Consider the following 18,639-nt stretch of genomic DNA (forward strand, 5'->3'; position numbering starts at 1 on the left):
CTGAGAACTTGCTCCAATTTCACACCAATTAACTAGGAATGAGAGAGGAGGGCTGGGGCTGGCTGCAGAGATGGCTGATAATCCTGTGAATGGGCAGAAATGGCTCGAACGCAGACGCGCTTGTGCCAAAACGAGTTTGTTAGATAACGCCAGTCCCGGTAATTTTGTCTTGGGGAGGGAGCATGTCATTACTGGAGCTGCTTTTATTAGCAAATATTAAAAACATTTGCCGAAATACAGTTGCCCGTGAGGGAAGCAGGGGTGGAAAAAGTAATAAAGCAATAGCTGATTATTTTATTCCTCTGCCAATGAGTCATATCACAAGGGAAGGGAAGGGGAGAGGGAGAAGGATGGGATGTGAAGGATTATTGAGGCAAAGTCGGCAGCTCACGGAGGGGAATATCCCATCCTCGAGGAGCCCCTCAGGATGCTTAGTTCTGGATTTCAGGTGGGTTTGACTTCTAATCCACTGCCAGCAGATGTAGGTCTGAACAGGTCCCCAAAACTCACCTTGGCAGCAGTGATGGGGCCCATCCCCGTCCCCTCCACCCAGGAGCCAGTTCACCTTCCCTGCATTTTAATATTTGAGTTGTTCCAAATGTTTTCTCTGCCATGATTATTTCCATTTTAGAAGTTTGGGTAGAAGAAGGGCAGCACTCTAGGGAAGTGCTATGAAATGGATTTCTGTGGATGGAATGCCAAAATAAATCCCACCCAGGCCAGGCCCCACATCACCCCTCCAGTAACTGGGGGTTTCAATGTCTGGGAGCAACCAGACACATCCTCTGGATCCACACGACAACCAGGAGGCTGGACTGGAGCAAACTCTTGGATGTAAATGAAATCTTGTTTTTATTCTAAAAAGCATCAATGATAAAAAGGTTACTGTAAATGCAAAGGCAAGAACCCCCTGCTGGGTTTCGTGGTGACACAACCTGGAGAAGTTCTCAGGAGAAATCCTGTGTTGTGTGGTGAACCATGGGAAAGGTCTGTGCCCCAAGAGAGGTCCTTAGTGCTGCCCCAGCTCTTCTGTGGCAAGGCAGCATCCAGGAAATTGTGTTATTCCTGAGAGCTGCCTGCCCTGCTCTCCAGCAGGGAGCTCCAACGAAATAATTGTGAGAAAGGTGCAAACAGAGGAAAAGCAGTGACTGCAATCCTATCACTCAATATTGAATTACTCCAGGCCATGGGAGGGACAGAGATATCTCCCTTTAAAATCAGGAAAGTGATTTCTCCAGTGATGAATGCTGGATAGCCAGCAAGGGGCCAGGACAAACCATAATATAACAAAAAACCCAAGTATGGCCCACCTCACTAAGAGCCAAGGAGAGTGCTGGGGCTGGCTGCTGCTCCTCATCTCTAAGCAAGGTGGGCCCTGGATGCTCCCTGCCCCACTGTGAGCCTGATTTTCAGCATCCTGCTCACTTCAGGTCCTCATTGCCTTCTGAACAGATGTGGGAAGGAGGAAAAAAGCTGCAGCTTAAATGAGCAAGGGTCAGTAACTGCTGAGCCAGGTGCTGGGGGATCCTTTCCCTGGGGCAGGTGGAGTGGGGGCCAGAGGGGCACCTTGTTCCAGTTGTCCTAGCCATGGGAAGTGGGGATCTGTGGCCTTCCCTGCTTGTGGCATGCAAACCACTCTCCTAAGCAGGAAAAACACTTCCAAGTGGCAGATATCCCATTCCATACACAACGGTGCTCCCGAGCCCCGGTGCAAATCCACAGGGCTCTTCCTGTCCGCGCTCTCCAGCCTGTAATTATCTTAAAGGCAACAATTAAAACCATTGAAACACATGTGATGGGTTTAGGGAGCATAGCTTTGCTAATCCCCACAAGCATCCCGGAGGAGCGGAAGCAAGGAGTTCCCAGGGTGCTGCTGCTGCTTTGCCGGGCAGGTAGGGACCAAGTGGAGCCGCAGGGCATCAAGCTCGGGGTGAGGAGGTGGCAGCAACCTGGTCCCCAGGCAGTGTGGGACCCCTGGAGTCACCCTGATGGCTGTGACCAGGCTGGGGGAGCTGCAGGACGGTCCCCCTGCTCCTCACCTCACCTCACCTCACCTCACCTCGACCCTTCCCAGGGTCACACAGAAAGTTGGTGACAGAAGGACCCCATCCCCAAAACTTCTTTAAGCTCTGATTCTAAAATTCAATACCAAAATATTCCACCTTCCTTTTCCCATGTCAGTTCAGGACATAGCACAGTGAGTCCTGCTCCATTCCCTATGTCAGATACCAAAATAAAGCCATGTTCAGACTCAGCCCCTTCTCCCCTTCCCGCTTCTTTTACTGCAGCATCATGCTGTTGTTTGATTCCATGAACAAAAAGTTCTCCAAACACCTGTGATGCTCTGCTTGAGGAGTCCCACGGCAAGAGCAATGAGATGAATAGTGAGGGATTGCATGAAATATCACTGACCTGTGCTCATCATTTGTTAATTTATTTGTTTTTCAGGGATCATTAGTTTTGTTATTTTTCTGAAAGCATCGCCCTCCTGAAGCCACATTATATGCGATTTTCTGCTCTGCTTTCTTTAAGAATTGGTTTCTAACCTGCCCTAAAAATGCTGAACCAGCTTTGGGAGTTTGAAAATGCAGGGAACTACAGAGCAAAAAAGAGAACACAAACTCTTTGTTCTCAGTATCTCGTGATCTTAAAGTGCTCGAGGTGATCTCAGGGGTGTCAGGGCAAGGACAGAGCCACACAGGGCAGCTGCTGGCTGATCTCTTTTCCAGCCCTCTTGTTCTGCTTTTCATTTCCCCCTAACACCTTCTTTTTTGTGATATGTTGTTTTAAATGTTCTTAGAATTCGCAAAATTTCTACATTTTCTTCTTTTTCCCAAAACTGAAATATAATTTTAATCATTTAGACTAAAAGCGAGTAATTTTCCCTTTAAAATACCTTTTTTTAAGACTCTTGTTTTACTTTCTGCTCAAAAGAAACCTGTGTTTGCCAAAAAGAAAAAAGTCTTTTGATTCAATTCAAACAAATTCAAACTCCTTTTTAATTAAGTATTTAATTTCTGAATGCTTACTTTCTCTTCATTTTTTCTGCTTTTTCCATCCCATTTCTCCCCCTTCCCCATTTCTAAAATGCAAATAATTGAGAAAAACCTTCCCTTCTGAGCCACTTCTGTTGCTGCTGCCACCAACAGCCCCAAAGATGCTCCCAGCCCCGTGCTCCCCTCACCAGGGAAGGAGCCTGCAGAGTGTCCCAGACCTCTTCTTGTGTTCCCAGCTCCCTGTGGATACCCGTGCAGCTGCATCAAAATCACAAGACAGACACAGCCAAGGAGCTGAGAGAGACAGAAAAACCCATAGAAAATCCAGTCGTGGGTTGATAGGACCCCAAAAGGGCTGTGTCTGTTTTATGAACTGGGTGAGGAGTTATCAAGGCAGAGGAGCATCACCCTGGGTGACCAAAGTGCTGCACTGCCCAAAATCCAGGACCCCCGCACAGGCAATGTGTGTGTCTTACATTCTCTGTATATTTATTACACAAATTCTACACATCTCAGGTTGTAAATTACTCAAATGTATAATTAAATGTTTCCATTTACCAAAAAAAAAAAAAAAGTATATGCAGCTGTTGAACACAGAAACTTTTCTCTCATGGGCCATCTCCGACCAAGGCATCCTCCGAGTGAGCTGCATCTTTCCCCAGCGCTTTCATAAGCTGCACAGCAGACAAACATTGTTTTTCCATGTATTTATTGATTAGCAGCAGCATTTTAGATAAGTGAAGCCCAGTTGCCTTTAAGGGCTTAAGTGTCATTCAGTGTTGTGGGCAAATGGGAAATTTTATTTGGTAGTTGCTTTCCATCATGTGAGCATCTGACATTTTATTTGTATTTCTAGAGGACTTGAGTCTATTTTAAGCTGGGAAACGGAGACAGCAGCAGGACTGGTGTGAGCTCCAGTTTCCCTGAGCAGCCCACCCTGAGTTGGGAGATTAATAGTGACCAGAGGAGCAGCACAGGGATGGGGATTTACAGCAGTGCCTGGTTTTTCACAGCAAGAGTGAAAAAAACTGGGGAAAGGGAAAAAAAAAAGTGAGAGGGATAGAATCCTATCTCCAGCTACTCAGATCAAAATGTTCATAAGGCAACAAGTTTCTTCTGGGCATGATGAATGCATCAGAGGGATGTTCAGCCTATGTAGCCCAGAGATCAAACATAGTGATCTCCTCTGCCTTTAAAATGTATGAAGCTGAAAGATCTTAAGGGCAAATAAACTTACTTTGATTGCAGGGCTGGGATCTTGGAAGTCACATTCCTTTAATTTCCTTGAGCTGGTTGCCTTCCCTGTGAAGGACATGCACAGGGTGGTGAGTTTTCAATGGAAACTGGTTTTGCCTCATTTTCCACTTCTCTCCTGTTACAAGGAAAGAAGTGCCGAGCTCCAGAGGCCTACCTGCCTCTTTCTATGCAGACAGAAAGGGCTGGGTGTCTGTTTTTAATTACAGCCTGAAAGAACTGCATTTAAAAGACAACAGAAAGCTATTTAATTAATACTTATCATTAGCACACATAGGAATGCCTAGCAGCAAATTGCAACAACAAAGCAGTTCCTTTTTACTTTTCTTTCCTTGCTCTTAGGATAAACCAAAAAAAGAAGAGTAAACAAATGATTTTCACCACTTTTGAGATGACATTTTGCAGAGTGAGGGTAGAAGGATAGTAGGTATCACCCTAGGAGAGCAGAGATGTCTAAGAGCAGCCTTATCCATCTCCAGTTGTTCAACCTCCAGCTCTCTTGGCCAAGAAGTTTATCTTCATCCATCCATCTATCTATCTTTCTATCCCAGCATTTACACCGGGCTCATCCCCATGTCTGAGCGCCTACTTGTCTTCATACCTGTCCATAAATTACATGGGGCCCCCAGGGCATTATAAATAATAATTCAGCTCCCAAACCTTCAGAACACTGTTTTAAAGCATTGGCTTATAATTCACCACGCTGGGCTCCTCCCAGCTCATAAGTGGAGTAGAAGGACGTGACAGCCCAGTCAGTGGAGTAATTGCCCAAAGATCAATTCCTTGGGTGGCCATGAGCTAGAAGATAGGATGGACATTGTGACAAAGCACAGGGGAAGGCTGGACTGCTCTGTTCATGGGAAAGAACATCCTCACCCACAGCTCCTTTGGGATTTTATATTCCTCTCAATTTTATCTCAGCCAGAGCAGCAGTCAGCCAGTCATCCCATGTCCCCCTTTAGTGAATAAATCTCTTAATGGCACTATTAATGATTGGAGTGTTGAACCACAGCATGCCTCTGCTGATGGATGAAGTCCCCATGGAGCACAGAGGCAGGTGGCTTAGAGGGTAGACCCCACATGTAGCCCAGCAGATCCCAAACCACACTAGGACAAGTGCCCCAATCCCTTGCTGGACATGCCAACTACAAGTGAGTTTGGCTCAGGACAGCAAGTTGCTTTGGTACATGTGAGTTATTGAGCAGAAACTCCAGCTGAGCCCATGACCCTATTCCTCTATCTCAACACACTGCATCTCCATCCCATGACATTCCCTTCTCCTTGAGGTAGGAGTTGGGAACATATCCCAGCCATGTCCCTCAGTGGGGGAATACAATGTCCCCATGGAGTATGGTCACCAGTTTGTAGGCATCACTATCTCCTGGATTACTGTCAGACATGTTTAGGGTCAGGGACCTGAGAATGGAATTTTTGCTGGACAAAAGCAAGAGCAGTTGATGTATGAGATTAATTCTTTGACAAGCCTGTCCTGGGTTTGTGATCAGCTCTGGAAGGTACAGGGCTAAAGTATCATTAACCCTGGGAACATATGAAGCTGCCAGAGCCTGCAGCCACCCATCAGTGTCGGGTGAGGAGGTACCACTTTTTGTGTGACTTTCCTCCCTCCATTTTCCATCTTTCCATCAAACCAGGCTGACCCTCCCTCTTAGCCAGAGGCCTAAGGATGAGCAAGCAGAGCCCCAAGCTCCAGTTCTGGGGACAGAGTGGGAGCTCCCAGTGTGAGAGTGGCCACGGATGCCATGGTCCCCGAGGCGGTGGGACACAGCATGCCCACAGGGCCAGGTTCATTCCCACATCCCAGGCACCAGGCTGGCACATGTGGCTGTGCATTGCCCTCTGTGGGAGCACAGCCCCCTGCAAGCCAAGCCTGTCTGTGCTCCCTCTGCCTTGGCTCCAGGCATGGAACAAGCTTTTCCGGCTGTTCTTCTGCTCCAGAGATCACAGAGAGAGTTTCATAGTGTCCTGCCCCAAAAAAAGTCTGATTTGGGCTGGGGAAGACGTAGCATCCTCACCCCGTAAGGGAATCCTCAGGGATGGTTGAGAATTAAATTCCTTTTCACCCTGCAATGAGGCTGGACCTTTCACTCATCCTACTCCTTGAGGGATGGGAGCATGGAATGTATTCATCATGCTTTCTGCTTGCAAAACACACCAGGATTTTGGCGGGCTGCAAGTCCAGCCCCAGTCACCCCATCCTTCACAGTGTTCCCCAGTGAGGAGTTGGGGTCTTGCCAGCCAGGTTTGCAACCTCTCACTTGGGTGCAGAACTGGGTGCAATCTGGCCTCTCCCCTCACGAAGGGTGTCTTAAGCTATGATTAAGGGCTAAATTGCAACTGGGCAGCCGTCCCTGGCTGAGAACCACAAGATTTGGGGAGGCAGCTGTTAAGGCTAGTGGAGCCAAATGAACTTAACATCTGCATCAATGAAAGGGGAAGCTGATCATGGGGGTCAAATGGGATTGGGAAGAGACATCCAGAGACATGCTACACCACCCCCAGTGAAAAGCCATCCTTTGGGGAAGGGTGATTTGTGAGGATGAAGCTGGAATAAGAGTTATTTTGCTGGTTTGGCTCCTAAAGAAGGGTGAATGATGGCTTCATGAAACATCATTCCTGGACCCCACCTCCCAGCTGCTCAATCTATTCAAGTAAAGCTGTTAGCATCAAAAACATCCAAGTGCTGTGGTTTTTACATCATTCTCAGTTAAGCTGTTTCCCTCATCCCTGTTAATTGGGATGGGGCAGCCTCAGCTCCCACCCTGGAGGAGGCACAGGTCCCTCCTCTCCTGCAGGGTTTCGGTGGGGTGGAAAGAGGTAGTACAGGGCCAACTGTGCCAGAGGGAGCCAAGGAAAAGGCTGCCTGGGTGCCAGCAAGGCAGCTTGCAGCCTAGGCCAAGCTTCCCACTCTTCCCGCATGTTCTGCAACATCCCAATCTGAATCACTTCACAGAATTTACTTTTACCCCGTTAAATGCCACTAAACCTTCAAATTAATCTTCCCATTACAAGACTTCCTTTGATGTCAAAGGGGGAATTTTTTTTGATGGCAAAGGGGGATTTTTCCCCCCCGGTATAATTATTCCTATTTTTCTTCCCCCTTTTTTAGGCACAAGAGATTCCTGCCAGATGCATGACTTGTGGAGGCAGCTCCCACACAAGGTATTTATATATTTATATGTATATGATGAGAATGCGGTATTGAAAGACCTGAAGTTTCAGGCAGAAGATAAAGGGAATTTCCCATTTCCTACTTGTTACAGTGGAAGTTGCCTGGGAAGAGTCTGAAGCAGGACTAGGACCAAAAGCTGAGAGATACAGCACTGGAAAGTAGCTCTTTAAGATAAGCTTGTCCTGAGAAAACATCTGCTATTCAACACTACCACAGAGCAAGTTTCAATGCCTGGGAACGATCCCTGGCACTGCTTAAATTACAGGGATGGGTGAAGTGGCTCCACTCTTGCATGTGTTTCCTATGAGCATCTTGGGTGCTATTGGGATTGTTGGGCTGAACATCCCAGCACAGAGCCAGAATCACTGGATAATGCTCAAGAAGCAGGCAGCTGTGGGTAATGCTAAGGCAGCTTTCTGTAACAGTCAGCAACGATGGAACAGACAGGTTTACTCAATAGTTTCAATCAGTTTTTATGATTTATTAGGAAAAAGGGGATATAATTGCAGTGCTCTTTACTGAAAATGTTATGAAATTGTCCATATAATTCCACTCTTTACTGAAAATGTTATGAGATAGTCCATGTAAATCAACAGGAAAGTGCATTCTTGCTAATAAACCATTGCATGGAGACTCCCAGCATAAGACAGGGCTTTTCTGGGAGTGGAGAATGAGCCCTGGGAGGCATTGTCCAGCTGTGCCCAGTAGTCAGGTTTGTGTGACTACCTGCCCAGTGATCCCCCCCTGCCCTGGGGGGCAGACTGACCCGCCTGTGCCTCCCACCGCTGTGCCACAGCTTCAATCCGGCCCCGGAGCACCTGTGCCCAGTCCTGTCCCCGCTCCAGGGGAGTGGACCTGCTCTCCATTGCCATCAGGGCAGTGATTTCAGAGGGGATCTGGGGAACCAGGCCAGCTTGGAGAACGGCATTCTGAAATTTGGCTGCAGAGGCTGGAGCCAAGCAACACCGGGGGATGCTGGAAAGACAAGGAAAGAAAACTTATGGTGTGAGCTGGGAGCTGGAGATGCTGCAGGAGCAAGGGGATAGTGATGCTCCAGTCCCTAACTCCTGACCATGGCTCTCCCTACCTGTGTGGCTGTGAGTAGTGGTAGTGAGCAGCCACGGCAGAGTGGGGGCACAGCAGGTACTGGTTCTCCTCCCAGCAGCGCCGCATGGCGCCCACAATGTCCTGGTCAGAGGCTGAGCATGATCCCAGGGTCTCGGAGAGCTGTGGGGAAACAGGGAGGTTTGCACAGGGCACCATCCAACGTGTTCCCAGCTGGGTTTGTGCCACAGGCACTCAGCAAAGCAGGTGGAAACAGGGAGGCTGGAGGATGGGTTTCCCCAGAGACTGAAGGAAAAGGGGTTGCTGCTGCAGCTAGGGGATGAAACACTGCTGGAAAAAAACACAAGGATGGAGTGTGGGCAAAGGGCTTCCATCCACAGGTGCTGCCAGTGTGGGTAGGCAGGAGCCACGACTCAGCTCCCTGTGTCTGCACTGATATTTCCATGCTCTGAGGGGAGTTTCTGAGGACTTGTAAATTCCACCTCAGTGTAACAGCTCCTCTTGCTTTTAATAATAAAATTGTTTAGTATTTATCTTTCTGCAGCACAAACAGGGCAAGGGCTGCTCTGTGAGGGAGAGCACATCAGAAATAGACAGGAAAAGGCAGGATTTTGCACCTGGCCATCTCACAACTCACATCTTTGGTTTTCTCTTGTATCTCTCTCTGCTTTGTGTTTGTGCTCCCCTTTGCTACAACAGCAAGGCTGAATTGCACCAAACTCGGCAGACCCACTCCCAAATACCCAATTTGTGCCAGCACCCACTGCACAATGCCTCAGTGCATGGCCAGGGATGGACCAATTTCATATGCTACCTAAATAACTGCAGGCAATTTTAAAGTTAGTTTCATGAAGAAGAGCATTCCTAAAAACAAAAGAAAATAAAAAGGGTTTTTTTAATATCTCCATGCACACACATTGATATAAAACTTCTGTTCTGGCCTCACGCTTAAATTTTTGGTTGCATACTCTCCACTATGATTTTTTTTATTCTGAAAATGAATTGGGAATATCTGGTAGCAATAATCTCCTTATACACACACACAGCCACAGTGTTGTGTGGGTGAGGAACTGACCTTTCTGTGCAAATCCTCTGGCAGCTTCAGCCTTTTTGAGATGTTGAATTGCTCCATCAGAGTTTTTATCAGGCAGCTGTCAGAGCCTGAGAGCAGCCAGAGGATCCTCTCCACATTGTAAGGCTCCTGGGATAACAAGGCAATAGGTGAGGAAATTCAAAGAGGGGGAAAAGCATCCCTGTGGATTCTCTGATGTGTCATTAGGGCTGAGGTCCTACCCCTGTAGGGTGGAAACCAGGGTGGGCTTTTTGTCTTCCCTTTGCTCACCTACCTCCCAAGACAAGTCTTTGGGAACACAATGTCTTTTGAACCTCTGACCTGTCAGAGCAGTCTGACAGTGACCATCAGATTAAAACAGAAAATGAAGGGATGACTGATGAATCAACAGCATGACCACATCTGTACCATCACTGTGAGGAGCCCAGGCTAATAACACACTTTATATTGGAGAACCAGAAATATCCAGCTGTTTACTCAGTGTTGCAGATGCTGCTCTGAGTCATCCAGCTCCTGCGTGACTTAATGAGACACCCAGCTCGCTGCAGGGCTGGCTGATAATCTCCATGAATTTCAGGGCACATATAGGGCCCCACTGGCCTACATGGCTGTGTAGCAATCAGCATTGCAACACTGCAGTAGAACTCTGTGCAAGACCATACAGGAGGGTCCCAAACCAATTTCTCTGCCCTGCCTCATTCCTGCATATTTACAAGCACCAAGAAATATTCATCCAGATGGTTTGGCTGAGGTATCTTGTAGGGACAGACAGGACAAGGGGCACCAACATACAGTCCTCATCTCACCTCCTGGGTTCAAGTGCTGGGTTTGGATAAAGTTCATTACTTTTAGCAGCTGACAGTGCCTGTGACCTTTTGTCACTCAACCCTGTCCTACCTTGTCAAGTCATCAGGACTTACTCAGCCTTTTGTGTCCTTATCTGGGTGTCTTATGGCCCCAGTTCTGTTCTTCATCTTCCCACCATCGTCTCCCAGAGCCTCCAGCCTCTAATCTTCAGTCTAGTCTGGGTGTAGCCTGGCCTTTGCTCTAGGCTGTCCCCTGTTTTAGGCAGGTCAGCGTGCCTGGACTTCCATGACCTGCTCCTGGAGGTGCCTCCAACACTGCTCCTGACACCCTTTCCCTGTCCTTCTTTCTGCTGTTCCCACATCCTTCCCACATTCTTCCCACATTTCCCCTTCACCTTCCATTCCCACCAGCCTTATGGTTTCCATTACAGAACACTATGTTGACATTAGTAAGTTGAACTGGGTCTAGGCCATGTTCAAGTACCAGCCCTACCATCTAAGTAAGGCTTTTGCTTCTGTCCCACCTATCAGAGCTCTCCAGCAGAATGTCAGGGTCCAGTTTGGAGGCAGGTCATGCTGGGGACAAAGTTTTGGAGTGTGGATATGAGCTGTGTGGTTCTTTCTGACCTCAGAAACAGAGAACTTGGCTGCAAAGACACAGCATCTGCTGGGATTGTCCTAGGATTGCTCCTTACAAGGTTCATCCACACCAGACTTTCTGCTTCACCTTCAACTCTTCAGGCAGCATCTAACAGGAAAGTTTTCTCTGCTTTACCTTATTCTGCAGAAGCAGCAACCTAAAGAGGCTGTGCACTCTCCATCTTTGAAGGTTTCCAACACCCAAATGGACAAAGCCCTGAGCAATCCCACTTGACCTCAAGGCTGAACCTGCTTTAAACAAGTCCCAACCAGAGACCCCCTGAACTCCCCTCCAGAACAAATGCTCTCCTTAGTTATGGAAATATTTGCATGGATGGTTCAGATGTGAGCTGAAAAATGACATCCCGTGCAGCCATGGAGGGGGATGTGCAGAGGGAGTCACTCATCTAGCTCCTCAGGAATCTCAGGAAATCTCCTCACTTAACTCTCTGCTCCCAAGATCCCAAAGTCTGGCACTTGCTGACCAGTGCTACTGAAGGGAGGTGGACTGAGAGAGGAGCCCAATTACCCTTGGAGCTCTGAGAAGCCCCACAAGCTCCTGGCTCAGGAGGAAAGCCAAGCTGCAGAGCACAGCCTGGTGACAGTGGCATAGGGACTTAGTGACTGCGAAGCAAGGCAGTCCCTCCAGACTCCCAGGTCCTCCCAGTGTGCTTGAACAGCTTTTGGAAAATCCAGGTAGCTTAAGGCCACAGAGGTACAACACCAAGGGTTTCCCACTTTGAAAACTTGTTTGGAAGCACATCCAATCCCTGGGATTGGGTGGGAATGAAAGGGGAGGTATGTGCTTCCAGGTGTTTTGTTTCTGTACCTCCATGACTTTTTTTTCCAAGGCCTTTCCCCGCCTGCTGGGACTTGTTTTGCTCTGAGCAAGCTGCAGGCAGCCATGAAGGAGGCATTTATTCTGGACTTCTCTACCTCCTTCCTGGTCTCTCCTCTTGCTCTTTGTGGAGCTTTTCAAAAGCATCAACAAAACCCTTGAGACATGATGGCATTTTTAGGTCTCTAGTTGTCACATGTTGTGGAAATGTCCCTGTCTCACTAAGCTTGCACAGAATGAATCCCTGGAAACCCAGCACTCAACAATGAAGATCAGAAAGTCAAGCCCTGAAAAGTGAGGGAGAAGGTGTTTGATTTAGCTCAGCCCAGCAGTCTGTAGCATAAATGGTCAATATGAGTCACACTTCCTAATGCATCATTGAGTGGCAGAATTTTACAGGTAGAACAGAGTACAAGATTAAAAAAACAAACAGTAATATTTTCTATTGCTGCATTTTGGCCAGTTCACTACGTACTTGGATATCCATGGCTGATGCTAACGTAGCCTTCACGCTCTCTGCCAGTGAGAAATCTCCATGTTGAACAGTCCTATGAATGATGTCATTGCTGTTCACCACAGTAATAAGTTGAATTGGGAGACCCATTTTCTGGGCAATACAGCCAGCTAGAGAAAAAAAGTGAAAAAAAACAAACATGAGTGCTTGATGAAGAAATATTTGAAGGAGATATAGCAAAGAAGTCATCGTACAAATTGATTGATCATCTAGTTCAGAAGCAGACACAAATGATATTCCTTAGTGGACTCCGAGATATCTGACTTCAGTGGTTTGGTAGAGGACAGATTATAAAATCCAGGGATGCAATGCTTCACCTGCCAATGAACACACACCCTTGCTGATCTCCACGTTTGCTGGTGGATAGGCAAGGGACCAAGAGTTCAGGCAGCTGACAGGCAAGTAGGAGAGATGAAGATTTTGGGCTTTTGCCTCTCTGATGGGCAGCCTGGAAGAGCAGTGAATATATAAAATCCTTTATTGCTTTCAGAAGACAGTTCTACACCTATTTTGGGACTGAGACAATCAAGGACTCTCATTTAGAAGGCCAGATTATGCAAATAAGAGTGGTTCTCCTGACCATTCATTACCATGCACACCAGAGAAAACCAGGCAGGACTCCACAGCTCTGTTAATGTCTCACTTAAGAAATCAGAGCCACAGCATTTTCCCCTCTTTTCTTCATCAAACACATTCTGTCCTCTCCTAATGTGCCCATCCTCATGATAGTTACAGTCATCATCAAAGGGTGGTTTGGGTTTTTCTGTACCTTGCAAATCATCTGTGACACCTAAATTGAGTAATAACCATATATGAGTAATAAAATATAAGTGGTTCTGAAGAAATCCTACCAGAGAGTGGGTGTTTTAATAAATAGCAATACCCAGTATCTGCAAAGTACTTTTGGTTCACAGATCACAGCATTCTCTCTTTCTTATCTAACCCATCTTTTTTCCCTTTACCTGTGATATTTCCTCCTCCTCCCGTGGGCACAACAATTTCCACCACTGGCAATGGGGTGGTATCCAGGGATGGGACACACTGAAAGTAAGCATAGAAGTAGTGAGCAATCTGCACCATAATCCTGGACCAATTGATGGAATTCAAGCTCATCAAGTTGTATTTTCCAGCAAAATTGACATCAGCAAACAGTTCCTTGATTGGCTCATCTATTTCATCACTGTTCCCATGAGCTGTCAAAAGGAGAAAGGAAAGATTAGATCTGCCAGCAGCAGTGCATCAGGCACGAGGTATTTCTGCTCAGAAATAGGGTTGGTCTCAAGCCCTGGGGTTTGCTGTGGCCAGGAGTGTCCCAAGTTGCCCATCTGCCCTGGGGGCTGCGTGAACCAGGGCTTGAGTGGCACCTTGTGGATGTCAGGTGGTTTCTGCAGACACAGCACTCTGGGCTCTTGTTTCTACCAAATATAAACTTGCCAGGAAGGCAAATGCTGCATCTCTTAATGAGATGCTAAGGTGAGACCTGGCTGAGCAGAGGAGTCCATGGGAACTCAAGGGTCTCAAGCACCCAGTGGTGATACCAATGCCATGGGGATGGCATGGTGGTAGGGAGTGGATCACCCATGAAGGTGAGAGGACAGAGGGAAGGGGTGGCTCCCAATCCTTGAATGACAAAAAACGGTGCTGAATTTAGTTCAGCCAAACACCAACCACCTGCATGGAGGCAACTCTGATCTACAGCCAGGAGCAAAGTAAACTTTAAACTGCTTGGCTGTCAAACTGGGGAGGTTGTCTCTTGTTAGCCAGATGTATGGGCATGGTGATAGCAATGCCCTGGCTGGCTGCAGCTGCTAAAGCTGCAAATCCTACTGATCAGACCCATCAGACTTTTAGGGTCAAGGTTTTGACACAGCAGGGCCATAAAGTGGACAGTCCAAAGAGCAGTGCCAACCAGTAAAGACATGGACGTTGTCTTCAATGACAGTGGTCATCTGAAGTTCCTGTATCTGGGTGCAGAGTCCCTTGGGCAGCAGAACAAAGATGTCCACGTTCTTCTGCCCTCTCACACTCTCAATGGCCGAGCTGCCCGTGTCCCCTGAAGTCCCTGTTTCAAAGTGAGGAAGCACCAAGAAAAGCAAAAAATTGATGCATCAATCAAATTTTCATCAGTGCACTTTAAGAAAAAGATGCAGAGATGTTCCATGACATTTTTGGCCAGAGCAGCCACCTTGGCACTGTCTGGAGATTATGAGGCAAAAGCATCCTGGGACATCTTTGGAGAGGACTGTAGCATGATGGCTCTCAAGGTAAAGGCCTGCCCAAGAACCTTACCTCCAAGGAGTCATACTTACCCACCAGAATATTGACATGCTTCTGCTTCTTCTCCAAAAAATACTGTAAAAACTGTCCTGTGCAGGACAAGGACAGGTCCTTAAATGCATACGTAACACCATGCCAGAGCTCCAAAATGTTCAGCCCATCTTTCAGCCTGGACAGATGCACGACATTCTTGTGTCTGAATCTGCTGAAGGCCCTGTTGATCAGGTCTACAGGGAAAATGGTTAAATGGCCTGTTAAATTAGAGTAGTGTTTCTCTGACCCATGGCTCCCTTCATCTGTGCTCTTTGTGCTCTTGGGTACCTTTCTGCACAACCAAAGGCTCTCAGTTGCTGGTGCAGTGATAGATATCCAACAAGTTATTTGTGATTATTAGGAATGAACCAGCCCAGCTTCATGGTGTTTGATAACTCTGTGCTAAGTAATCCCAGGGGACATGCCACACAATCAGAAAACTGTATTTAAACATACAATACAGGAAACCCGAGTTTCATACTAAAGTGCCATTGAAACAGAGGTTGCAGCTGCCCTCTGGTGGAAGAGATAGCTCATAAGTGTTAGAAACATTAAAAAACAGATGTCAAGGCAAGCGTGAAGCAGCAGAAAGCCCTGGAGGGGGCCCCAGCAGAGCCACAACATCAGCTTGTTGCTGTCACCAGAACCCCTATTTATACACAGGGGACACCTTTTCTACTAGTGCCAGCAAGGTGACAGAGAACAGGCTACAGAAAGGGGCAAGCAATGCTGCAGCAGGCTCCTTCCTCTTGGGGGCCATATAGAGGATGGGGGAAAGGCAGGCAGATGCATCCGAACCCCCCAAATCCTCATGCACATCCCTGTGAGCAGCTCCCCTCTCAGCTCACCATTGAGCGCGTCCCGCGGGACCAGCTTGGCCGGGACGAAGAGGGAGCACAACTCCTTCACCAGCTCAGGGTAGGAGAGGCTGCTCCACCTTTGCAGAGTGTCCCTGTCCAGCGAGGGGATGCGCTGGGGCATGAAGAGGCCCCCATCGGGTGCATAGCCAGAGAAAAGGGCTCCCTCGAAGTCCACGGCCCTCACGCCTCCCCGTGTGCTGACATACTCCATGGCTGCTGGGGAGGCACCACAATCACTGCCAGCAGCCCAAAGCACCCCCACACCAGGAACAGGCCCTCATCCCAAAACAACTGCCTCCAAAACTTCCCCTGTGGGCAAACAGAGCTCCCCAGGGAACAAACCAGCTCCTCCCGCAGGAAGCTGGAGCAGCCAGAGCCAGTGCAGGGCATTTTGCAGGAGGTGGAAAGGCTGCCTGGGGTTTGTGCCAAGGTTGGAGCCTCCTTGTCCCGCTTTCCCTTCACCCTGCCCAGGGAGGCGCTTCCCCCCTGAGGAAAAGCCCTGGCGGCGCACAAGTCGCTGCAGAAGCACGTCATGTCCCTCTCCGGGCTGTTTGTAAAAGCCGGAGCTTTAAATAAAGAAATTAAAAAAAAAAAAAATTACAAAAAAGTAAGAAATCGCTGTGTTTTTAGAGCTAGCTGATTTTGTTCAAAGGGGTTAAACTAAGGACAGGATTTGACACAGTGTAGGAAGTGCTGAGCTAAACCCTCCGGATCGGCGCGAATCCCAGCGAGCGGCCGCCGAGCCCTTGTGTCCCCCCCGCCCTGAGAAGCCCTCGGCTGTGCCCACCTCAGGCCCTTCGCTGGCCCCTCAGCGCGCCTCAGCACCGCGGCGAGGCGGCCAGACAAGCTGCGGCCACCGCTTCCAGCCCGGCCACCCTTTGCACTGGTGCTCACGGAAAACTTGTCCCCAGTGCCACCCGCCGGTGTCCCTGGGGCCTGCAGCAAGCCTGGGAATGAGAATATGTGGGAGAGACGGAGCTCAGCTGCTTCTGCTGGTGCCAGGAGTCGGGACAAGGAGCAGCAGGTGCGAGTTGCAGCTAGGGGGAAATCTGGTTAAATATTAGGAGAGAGCTTTTAACCTGAAAGTGATCAGGCACAGGGCATGGAGACCTTGTGGCCTCTTGTATAATCCTGGAGACATTCGAACTTTGACTGGGGAAACACGGAGACACCTGGTTAAACCTTGAGTTTGGATTCGAATTTGAGATTGAAGCTGCTTAAAGAAGGGTCAGGAAACCCCAGAAGTCCCTTGCAAGCACAGTTAGTGTGGAACTCAGCTCTGTTCAGCCTCTCAACAGCCCTGGTACATCAACGGGGAAAGTGAGGCACAGGAGAGAGAGGAGACATGCGAGGGGTTGTGCAAAAAAATCCAGTTCTTCACAGGGAAGAGCTGTGCATCCCTTTGTTGCTTCTTATTTTAATATAATAAATTTTTTTTGAAGGGCAAGGTCAGCACAGGACCGGTGGCTCAACAAACCCAGGATACAGCTCAGTACTGGAGAAAGCAGAAGGACTTCAGCCCATGCAGGCTGGAGCAGAGGTACAAATGATGGCTGATAACAACCTGCTATGAGCCACAGAGCCCATGTCTGCAGCAAGAGACATCCCATCTGCCAAAGCACTGGAGTCTGACCCTAAACACATTTCTTCTCTCTCATTATTCTTATGGTTCTAACTGGAGCAATGAGAAAAATGTCTGGTAGAGAGTGGTCCAGTCATTAGGCACTGGTGTGGAAAATGACTTTTCTACACCAAACATCCCAAAGGACTCTTTCTGCAGGGTCTTCAGGTACAGGCAGTAGGTAAATTTCAGGCTCTGGACAGAGCTGCTTGTGATGATGTTGCTCAAGGTTGAGCAGGGCAGCTGTAGCAGAGTACGAAGCAAACAGAAGCTTTTTAATAATAAATCTGAGCTCAAACAGTGGGTCAGAGCATAGCACACCTCTAGGAAATCAGCTAGGAAGAGAGCTACTTATCTTTAATTATATAAATTGTATTACCAACCAGCCTACATCTCCCCACCATCTCTGTACTCAGTATTACTCATGACATTGCAAAGATGAAGCCTGAGCCACCCAAACCTGCTGCGGCCCCACAGTCATCCCTGTACCTGTAGTCACCAGATCCTCTTGGCACACTGGCATGCAGTGGGGTGCTCACCTTGTAATGGAGGTATGTCCCCATTCCAGATGTGGATCCAGGTGTTTTCAGAATGTTCTGGATAAAACAGCAAGGCTGGACCTTGTTTTTCAGGGATTGGTCAGGTTTAAATCTATGGTGAAACCTTCCCATCACCATCCCTGGAGTGAGTGGAAGCTCCCAGGTTTACTTGGATGCTGAGGGGAGTGGCTGATATCTCCAAAACAGAGTCTCAGCTCCTCAACATGCTCCAGTGGTAGCTGACACAAAAAATTGCAAGTGGGATCTCTGGACAAAACAGTGCAATATTAGAAATAAAGAAAACAGCAAAAGCTTCAGGATATGTGATTTGCCTCCTCTATTCTAACCTCTCCCCTTTCCCATGCTGCTATGCCAAGGTGAATTCAGGATTTTCCTTCCTTGCCCATGCAGAGGCAGAGCACACTTTGAGCTCAACTTGAATTCAAGCTAGAACAAGGACAGGATCAAATCCATAGGAAGAACTGCACAAGCTGATAGTTTTCATTACCGATGCAAGTATTTAATATCACCAATGTATATCTTTGCAAGAGTCACCCAGCACACTTCAATGAGACCTCACCTATTCCCACCAGCATGGGATCTTATGCCTCTGGGCATTCATTTACCATATGTCTAATTATTTAATGTGTGTTTTAGCTGTGTGAAATGACTTCATTAATGCACCCAATTTTTTTTTTCCAAGTGAAGAGCTTACAATGAGATTGAAGATTCCTTCAGCATTACATCCCTCTGGGATGCAGGAGCCCTGCAAAAAAAAAAAAAATGGATTATACTAGGATACCTGCTGCTCAGCATCTGCAAAGAGGCTGTTGCCACAGCTCTGCCCTGGGTCTATCAGCAGTGAAAACCCTCATTAACAAGGTCAGTGTTTAATGCTGGGGTGCAGGGACTGCTGATGTGGCAGACACAGGTGA

General features: G+C 47.9%; 1 protein-coding gene across 2 annotated transcripts; it reads right to left on the bottom strand.

Moving 5' to 3' along the window:
* Positions 1 to 7,914: 7,914 nt before the first annotated feature.
* THNSL2 (threonine synthase like 2) lies at positions 7,915 to 16,431 on the bottom strand. 2 transcript variants are annotated; one of them, XM_014260053.2, is made up of 9 exons: positions 16,332 to 16,431; positions 15,533 to 15,757; positions 14,684 to 14,878; positions 14,284 to 14,436; positions 13,337 to 13,567; positions 12,336 to 12,484; positions 9,581 to 9,706; positions 8,528 to 8,667; positions 7,915 to 8,415 (listed from the first exon to the last, which is right to left on the bottom strand). In XM_014260053.2, the coding sequence occupies exons 2-9, from the start codon at positions 15,753 to 15,755 to the stop codon at positions 8,163 to 8,165; spliced, it is 1,470 nt and encodes a 489-aa protein (XP_014115528.2). In that variant the 5' UTR covers positions 15,756 to 15,757; positions 16,332 to 16,431; the 3' UTR covers positions 7,915 to 8,162. The 2 variants fall into 2 exon arrangements, with proteins under 2 accessions (XP_014115528.2, XP_087912643.1); XM_088056517.1 differs by lacking the exon at positions 14,684 to 14,878.
* Between the last annotated feature and the right edge of the window lie 2,208 nt (positions 16,432 to 18,639).

The sequence above is a fragment of the Pseudopodoces humilis genome, chromosome 6 (genome assembly GCF_049639895.1).
Source record: "Pseudopodoces humilis isolate 2021_Gansu_Grassland_sample_001 chromosome 6, ASM4963989v1, whole genome shotgun sequence".
In the NCBI taxonomy this organism is placed as follows: Eukaryota; Metazoa; Chordata; class Aves; order Passeriformes; family Paridae; genus Pseudopodoces; species Pseudopodoces humilis.

Bases quoted from the DNA above. Each gene is read 5' to 3' on its own strand.
- THNSL2 (XM_014260053.2), bottom strand. From the start codon at position 15,755: ATGGAGTATGTCAGCACACGGGGAGGCGTGAGGGCCGTGGACTTCGAG. The intron at 12,485-13,336 runs GTAAAGGGAAAA...TTTTTTCTCTAG, and splicing joins AGGAGGAGGAAATATCACAG to CTGGCTGTATTGCCCAGAAA. The intron at 8,416-8,527 runs GTAGGGAGAGCC...TTGTCTTTCCAG, and splicing joins CACTACTCACAGCCACACAG to CATCCCCCGGTGTTGCTTGG.